The 8,820-nt window shown below is 30.7% G+C and overlaps 1 protein-coding gene across 1 annotated transcript in view; it reads right to left on the bottom strand.

Annotated features, from left to right (window-relative positions):
- The window catches only part of LOC119612000 (semaphorin-2A), a gene marked incomplete at its 5' end in the record, with an annotated part of 52,295 nt that continues 43,475 nt past the window's right edge, over positions 1 to 8,820 (bottom strand). The window contains 5 exons of the mRNA XM_037967706.1: positions 1 to 449; positions 4,161 to 4,269; positions 4,375 to 4,527; positions 4,662 to 4,825; positions 7,369 to 7,705. Coding sequence (XP_037823634.1) covers positions 381 to 449; positions 4,161 to 4,269; positions 4,375 to 4,527; positions 4,662 to 4,825; positions 7,369 to 7,705 — 832 coding nt within the window. The remainder of the gene's footprint in view (positions 450 to 4,160; positions 4,270 to 4,374; positions 4,528 to 4,661; positions 4,826 to 7,368; positions 7,706 to 8,820) is intronic.

Below are 8,820 nucleotides of genomic sequence, written 5' to 3'. Positions count from 1 at the left end.
AGAGACAGTTGTAATAATGTTTATTTTTTTAAATTTTTTTTCTTAATTAAATTTATTTATTTATTGTTATTATTAACTTACAATTTATTTATATAAATGCCGTTTAAAATTGTTTTTTTTTTTACTCTGCTTAAAACATGTATTATGCGGGAACTTTAGTTGAATTGTTTATTTTTTTTTTTTTTAATTTTTATTTTATTTCAATTATTAAAATTTGTTTTATTATTTTTTTGTTTTAATATTTATTTTTAATTATTTATGTTTTTTTGTTTATTACTATTGCTTTGTATTGTTTACTGTTTATTTGTTTTAAATATTTTATTGTTTTAATAAAAAAGTTTAATGGACGTTAGTGCGTTTGTATTGAGTCCTTGTTGATATCAGACTGTATTTTTGCGAAAAACTTCATTGGGATGCTGTTGACTGAAATTCTGACGTGATGAACATTGCTGTAAAAAAAAATGGGAAAGAAAAATTATGTTAATATTTTATGTAAACTAATTAGTGCTATAGATGTGTTTAAACAATTTGTATAAACTAATATTATTTAATATTTAATTGAAATTAAATTTAAGTAGATAATCTTTAAAGTTTAAAATGAAATTTAAATCATATTTACAATAAAAATGCAACATAGTCTTGTGTATTTGAATAACTAAAATCGCTGACAATTTGTATATACATACATATTTAACCCAACTAGTCTATAGTTTAATCTATAGTCTAGCCTATAGTCAAGTATATAGTCTAGTCTGTAGTCTAGACTATAGTCCAGTATATAGTCTAGTCTATAGTCCAGTATATAGTCTAGTCTATAGTCTAGTCTATAGTCTAGTCTATAGTCTAGTCTATAGTCTAGTCTATAGTCTAGTCTATAGTCTAGTCTATAGTCTAGTCTATAGTCTAGTCTATAGTCTAGTCTATAGTCTAGTCTATAGTCTAGTCTATAGTCTAGTCTATAGTCTAGTCTATAGTCTAGTCTATAGTCTAGTCTATAGTCTAGTCTATAGTCTAGTCTATAGTCTAGTCTATAGTCTAGTCTATAGTCTAGTCTATAGTCTAGTCTATAGTCTAGTCTATAGTCTAGTCTATAGTCTAGTCTATAGTCTAGTCTATAGTCTAGTCTATAGTCTAGTCTATAGTCTAGTCTATAGTCTAGTCTATAGTCTAGTCTATAGTCTAGTCTATAGTCTAGTCTATAGTCTAGTCTATAGTCTAGTCTATAGTCTAGTCTATAGTCTAGTCTATAGTCTAGTCTATAGTCTAGTCTATAGTCTAGTCTATAGTCTAGTCTATAGTCTAGTCTATAGTCTAGTCTATAGTCTAGTCTATAGTCTAGTCTATAGTCTAGTCTATAGTCTAGTCTATAGTCTAGTCTATAGTCTAGTCTATAGTCTAGTCTATAGTCTAGTCTATAGTCTAGTCTATAGTCTAGTCTATAGTCTAGTCTATAGTCTAGTCTATAGTCTAGTCTATAGTCTAGTCTATAGTCTAGTCTATAGTCTAGTCTATAGTCTAGTCTATATCTAGTCTAGTCTATAGTCTAGTCTATAGTCTAGTCTATAGTCTAGTCTATAGTCTAGTCTATAGTCTAGTCTATAGTCTCTTCTAGTCTATAGTCTAGTCTATAGTCTAGTCTATAGTCTAGTCTATAGTCTAGTCTATAGTCTAGTCTATAGTCTAGTCTATAGTCTAGTCTATAGTCTAGTCTATAGTCTAGTCTATAGTCTAGTCTATAGTCTAGTCTATAGTCTAGTCTATAGTCTAGTCTATAGTCTAGTCTATAGTCTAGTCTATAGTCTAGTCTATCTAGTCTATAGTCTAGTCTATAGTCTAGTCTATAGTCTAGTCTATAGTCTAGTCTATAGTCTAGTCTATAGTCTAGTCTATAGTCTAGTCTATAGTCTAGTCTATAGTCTAGTCTAGTCCAGTCTAGTCTATAGTCTATAGTCTATAGTCTAGTCTAGTCTAGTCTAGTCTAGTCTAGTCTAGTCTAGTCTAGTCTAGTCTAGTCTAGTCTAGTCTAGTCTAGTCTAGTCTAGTCTAGTCTAGTCTAGTCAAGTCTAGTCTAGTCTATAGTCTAGTCTAGTCTATAGTCTAGTCTATAGTCTAGTCTAGTCTATAGTCTAGTCTAGTCTAGTCTATAGTCTATAGTCTAGTCTAGTCTAGTCTAGTCTAGTCTAGTCTAGTCTAGTCTAGTCTAGTCTAGTCTAGTCTAGTCTAGTCTAGTCTAGTCTAGTCTAGTCTAGTCTAGTCTAGTCTAGTCTAGTCTAGTCTAGTCTAGTCTAGTCTAGTCTAGTCTAGTCTAGTCTAGTCTAGTCTAGTCTAGTCTAGTCTAGTCTAGTCTAGTCTAGTCTAGTCTAGTCTAGTCTAGTCTAGTTAGTCTAGTCTAGTCTAGTCTAGTCTAGTCTAGTCTAGTCTAGTCTAGTCTAGTCTAGTCTAGTCTAGTCTAGTCTAGTCTAGTCTAGTCTAGTCTAGTCTAGTCTAGTCTAGTCTAGTCTAGTCTAGTCTATAGTCTAGTCTAGTCTATAGTCTAGTCTATAGTCTAGTCTATAGTCTAGTCTATAGTCTAGTCTATAGTCTAGTCTATAGTCTAGTCTATAGTCTAGTCTATAGTCTAGTCTATAGTCTAGTCTATAGTCTAGTCTATAGTCTAGTCTATAGTCTAGTCTATAGTCTAGTCTATAGTCTAGTCTATAGTCTAGTCTAGTCTATAGTCTAGTCTAGTCTAGTCTATAGTCTAGTCTAGTCTAGTCTATAGTCTAGTCTAGTCTAGTCTATAGTATAATCTATAGTCTAGTCTATAGTCTTGTCTATAGTCTAATGTTCCAACTGCATTTAAGACTTCAGTCTGAACAGTCTGAACTGAGTTGAATATAGTAGATACTATATACTATGGGCTGATAAAAGTAGCGACGACCATAGGCGGGCTTGAGTTTAAGTGTTCCAAACTTCTTTAAAACATCAAATAATTTATAATAATTCATAACTTAACATTTTGCTTCCATTCTTAAATTCTACCTATATTCTTAGGTTTCAATTTTATACATACATATATTGATTTCTAAGGGTGCGATAAACAACCGCAGCAACAATAATGATAATTATGATAAATTTATTGTGATTAAATTATAAACATTCAATGTACTACAAATTGTGCCAGTAAAAGCATAAACTTATTATATAATTTATTGATTTGAGATTGTGGTAAATAGGAGAAATGAGAAATTTATAACCGCAACATTAAGGCTATTAACAGTTTTGGAGAAAAGTGGTTCCAAATCAAATAACAGTTAATGAAGTTTTTGTGAAGAGCTTAGGGTTAGGATTAAATAAATTTGGAAAACATACCACATTGGTTTACTTAAAATGCTCATACTTGGGAAAACTCTTTAGTTGTCTTCCAAATGCTCTGAAACCTAATCAACGAACAACTGAGAGCTTATATGTCAGTTGGATCTTGAAAGCCTAAATAAGTTTTTGTTACTTCAAGTAGATCTGCTAAAATTGATCTAATCGTAATTTAAATATGGAACTTGCAAAGCTGTTTAAACCAACTTGATTATGTCTCGTACTTGGTCTTTTATGAAATATTTATTATTTAAATATTTGAATGACACCATCAATTGTTTTATTGATATAACTAATTGGGTCATTAAACAATCGATGATTCTTATTATTGTTGTTTTTGTTTGAATAAGACTAAATTATATATACATACTTATGTGTATTTGTACTAATTCTCTGACAATAGAAAACAAACCACAACTATTTAAATATTCTTCTAAATTTGCATACATTCTACACCATTTCCAATTATATTAAAAAATTAAAATATTTTAAAAATTTTGTAAATGATCTCATAGTATTGTCTTCTCCATCTTAACATGATCAATAGGTATTATTAGTTGACCGATTAAAACTCTTATTTACCCAATATCTGAATTAGAATTAGACATTTCTAATATATAATTGGAAATGGTGTAGCATACTCAAGTGTGTATTTGTGTATGCATCTAAGTGCAATAGCATAAATATGACGGCTTTAATAACAATAAACTAAACAATTTATTTAAATTAGGTTAAAACAATAAATTGTCAATAATTTATAACAACTCTTTACATAAATATTTAAAATGCATAACAATTTAATGACCTACCGCTTGTTTCTTTTCCCAGGATTTCATAGCAGTTTTATATTTTTCAAATTCATGACACCAATCCGAATAGATTTTCTGATAATCATTACTTTTATTGGGAGGAGTGCATCTGAAAGAATGGTAATAAAAATAGAAATATTTCAAATTTAATATTATTATTAGATAATAAAAAACTTTTTTTAAATTTAAAATATTTAAATTTAATTCAATTTACCTATGAGCATCTACTGTTATATTATAACTGCACAATAGAGAACCACCCAAATGACAATCATAACGACCACCATCTGCCTCATTTACCGAAACAACTACTAGACCTCTTTCGGTAGTTTCTATATATTTCGTAGGATTATATTTGATTTCATAGCTGTTTAGGAAAAAAAAGGAAAATAAAGAAGAGTTTTTCTCGTATTAGATTACAAATGTTCGTTTTATATTCAAATTCAATTCATTCATCTTAACTGTGTTACTGTCTAGTTTGTATTTGTATTTTGAACTTACCGTCCCTTATCCTTTGAATGATGATACCAAGTTACTTGTTCATTTTTCAAGACTTCGGGTATTTTAACAAAACATCCTAAATGTACACTTTGTCCATAAGTGACAACAATTTTCTTTTTCAAAACACTTGAATCACAAATGTCACTTGTCTCATTGCCAACATCCTAAAAATAGAGAAAACAACAAACAATTTAAAGAAAAATGCAATAAATACAAAAAGAAGATAAGTAAAAAGAATAGAATAGTCTAACTACAGTGAAGACCAAATTTGATAAGAGTGAAAACTAAATTTGACTATAGTAGCGAATATTTGTAGCCTTTATATTTTGGCTTGAGAAATGACTATGAAGGCTATAGTCTGACTAGAGAGAAGAAATCGTTTTATTAGAATAGCACTTACAGTCTGACTAATGAAGCGACTATAGCCTAATCAACAACAATAGTCTGACTGTTGTACCGACAAAAGTCTGACTTGCCTAGTGTATATAGTCTTACTTGTATAGTGACTATAGTCAGTGTACAGCAGCGACTATAGCCTGACTTTTGTAATCTGCATTCAGAAGTGATTGAAATCTAACTACAGTATCTTCTATAGTCTGACTTGCTTAGTGAATTTAGTCTAAATAAATCAGCGACTATAACCTGACTGTAGCTGTAAATATAGTCTAACTTGAGTAGCCACTTAAATCTGGCAGCAGTAGTGTCTATAATCGGATTTGAGTATTCAATATAATTTGGCACGATTTTCGTTTATACTCTGACTAGGTTGCGACTATATAATAGTCTGTCAATTGTCAGTTGTTATAGTATGAATAGACTAGCAGTTTATTATCTGATTAGAGTATCGACTATAGTCGGCCAAAATTCTAAAGGATAGAGTTGGACCAAATTGGTGATAAATACTATTGTCAAACTATCGCCCATGTGCTGACAATCTCACGATTATCAAATCGCATACGATTTGAAAAATGTTACGCGAAATTCGGTTGTCATTACATGGGCGTATGGCTATAGTCTGAATATGACTATGGTCTGACTATGACTGTAGTCTTACTATGACTATATGAATTCTGACAAAAACTATAGTCGGACTACAACTAAAGTTTTACTATAACTATAGTCACTATGATCAGACTCTGATAAGAGTAGCTATTATGGTCCGATAAAATTACTTTCTATAGTCTGACAATAATCTGACCGTAGTCTGACTATGACTATAGTCTTACTATGAATGTAGTCTGACTATGACTTTCGTTTGAATAAAACTTTAATCTGAATATAGTTTGACTATGACTATAGTCTGAATATGACTATAGTCTGGCTATGACAATAGTCTGACTATGACTATAGTCTGACTATGATTATAGTCTGACTATGACAATAGTCTGACTATGACTATAGTCTGACTATGACTGTAATCTGACTATGACTATAGTCTGACTATGACTATGGTATAATTAGGACTACATTTTGACTATGTCTATAGTCTGACTATGACTATAGTCTGACTATGACTATAATCCGAATATAACTATAGTCTGACTATGACTATAGTCTGACTATAACTATAGTATAATTATGACAATAATTTGACTATGACTATAGTCTGACTAAGAATATTTTCTGATTATGACTATAGTCTGATTATAACAATGATCTTACCGTAGTAGCTACTAGCTAGTATGGCTCGATTATAGAATGACAAGTCTAGCCTTTATAATCTGATTAGAGTAATGACTTAAGGATGGACTATAGTTTGTATAAAGTAGTCTAAGTTGAGTAACGAATGTAGTCTGACTAATGCAGAGACTGTAGTCTGACTAGAGTCTAACCAGGGAACGGCTATAGTTCGAACAGAATTTCAGCTATAGTCAGATAGCGAGTATGATCTGATTAAAGTAGTTATTATAGCGTTTATAATCTGATTAGAGTATCGACTATAGTCGCCAAAATTCTAAAGGATAAAGTCAGACTAAATTGGCGATAAATACTATTGTCAGACTATGACTATAGTCTGAATATGACTATGACTTTCGTTATTCTGACTATGACTATAGTATACAGTTTCACTATGACTATAGTCTGACTATGAATATAGTCTGACTGTGACTATAGTCTGACTATAGCAATGATCTTACCAGAGTAGCCACTAGCTAGTATTGCTCGATTATAGAATGACAAGTCTAGCCTTTATAATCTAATTAGAGTAATGACTACAGTAACGACTATAGTTTGTATAAAGTGGTCTGAGTAGAGTAACGAATATAGACTGATTAATGCAGAGACTGTAGTCTGACTAGAGTCTGACCAGGGAACGGCTATAGTCTAACTAAAGTCGCGGCTATAGTCAGATTAAAGTAACGACTGAGTAGAGTAACGAATATAGGCTGACTAATGCAGAGACTGTAGTCTTACTAGAGTCAGACTAGAGTCCGGTCAGGGAACGGCTATAGTTTGAACAGAGTTGCGGCTATAGTTAGATTAAAGTAACGACTATAGTCTGATTAGGATAGCGACTTTGGTTTAAGACAAAATCGAATATAGTCTAGCTAGACATTAGGACTCTAGTCTTGCTAAAAATCTCTCCGCACTCCATAGCTTGCTATTCTTAAAACAAAGTCTAATATTTTTTACATTTTTCAATCTGTTCAAAAAAAAAAAATGTTTCATTTGTAATGTAACATTTTGTTTCACAAAAAAAAATTACCTGCAATAAATCCAATTCATATGGACGACATGTATTTGCTTCCTTATCCCAGCCGCAATAGGGATCACGTACACAACGGAAACAATTGTCATAACGACGATTGCACATGGCCAAATCGATTTGTTTGACACGATGATCTGTTCCCACATACAAGGATTTACGTGTCTGACTGATTTGCATCACCTGAATGGGTTCATTTTGTGCAATATCAAAGATATCCAAAAGCTTTGACAACGATTCACCATTACGATAATATTGAACAATTTTATAGATGCGTCCCAAATTTGTGCCCACATAGTAAACAGTATATTCCTGATTTAAAATATCGATTTTAATTCTGTAAAGAAACAAACAAAATGGGGGAAAACAATAAGTATAAATGTTGTATAAAAATTAAAAGTTTGTCGAAAATATGATTACTTTATTGTGGGCAAAATAAAAACAATCCCTTGATTGTATTTAAATAAAAATCATGTTCTTTTTTTAAATATACGTATTATTATTGAACAAAAACAATGGCACATTTTATGGCCATTAATGCGATACCGTTTCTTTATTTCAATTTTTTTATGTAATTAAAGTTTTACAAAAGGATTTTAATAAATTCATATACATAAGAGAGAGAGAGAACGAGTGTATGGGGGCAGTAAAAGGATGGAAAATATGAAATGAAAATCCCAATTTTAATTTATAATACCTGAGATTTTATGCTTCCATAGATGTATTTGCGTCTGTTTATTGGTATCATTGCCTGTCCTTTTGTTCATTCTTTACATCACAACCCATAACTGGCTGTTGATTGCTATTGAAACTTTTTTCGAGTTTTTTTTTTGTTTTATATTAAGCCTTGCTTGTTTTTTTTTACTTTTTTTAATATTTTAAATTCAATATTCAACAACATACATTGTTGTAAAAATGCATTATAACACTGCAGTTACAGCCTTTTGCTACTGGCGCCTGAATGTATGCAATGATGTTTCAGTGAACGTTACTTTACATTGCCTTCAGTGGTGGCTGGTAGTGGTATGCGGAAATGGCTTTCAATGCGTTTGTTTGCGTCTGTGTACATGTGTGTTTATTTTATGTAATCATAATGTCATTAAAATATAAAAGTATCAAAAAGTAATTTAATATTAAGTGGTATTATTACAATTGCCGTCAAAAATACATTTATTGATTTTTTATTGCCCGCCGTATAGTTTGGTAGGATTTTAAGGCATTTATTATGTTTTTGCTCTTTACGTTTTTTTTGGTAATTTAATTTATAAGTATTTAATTAATGCGGTTCTTTTTTTCAAATGAAATGCTTTAAAAAATTATAAGTAATTATCTGTTGTTTTTTGTTGTTAGGGATTTTTAATGGAATAAATATGTAGTAGAAGCCGAGTGGTTTAAGTCAAGGAATATGAAAGCATATCGAAATGTGGTAACAGTAGCTAATTTATACATGTG

Source organism: Lucilia sericata, unplaced genomic scaffold (genome assembly GCF_015586225.1).
Source record: "Lucilia sericata isolate MDLA Ls3-8-SP2 unplaced genomic scaffold, ASM1558622v1 Contig001578F_arrow, whole genome shotgun sequence".
Classification (NCBI taxonomy): Eukaryota; Metazoa; Arthropoda; class Insecta; order Diptera; family Calliphoridae; genus Lucilia; species Lucilia sericata.
This window is presented reverse-complemented; position numbering and strand designations above follow the sequence as displayed.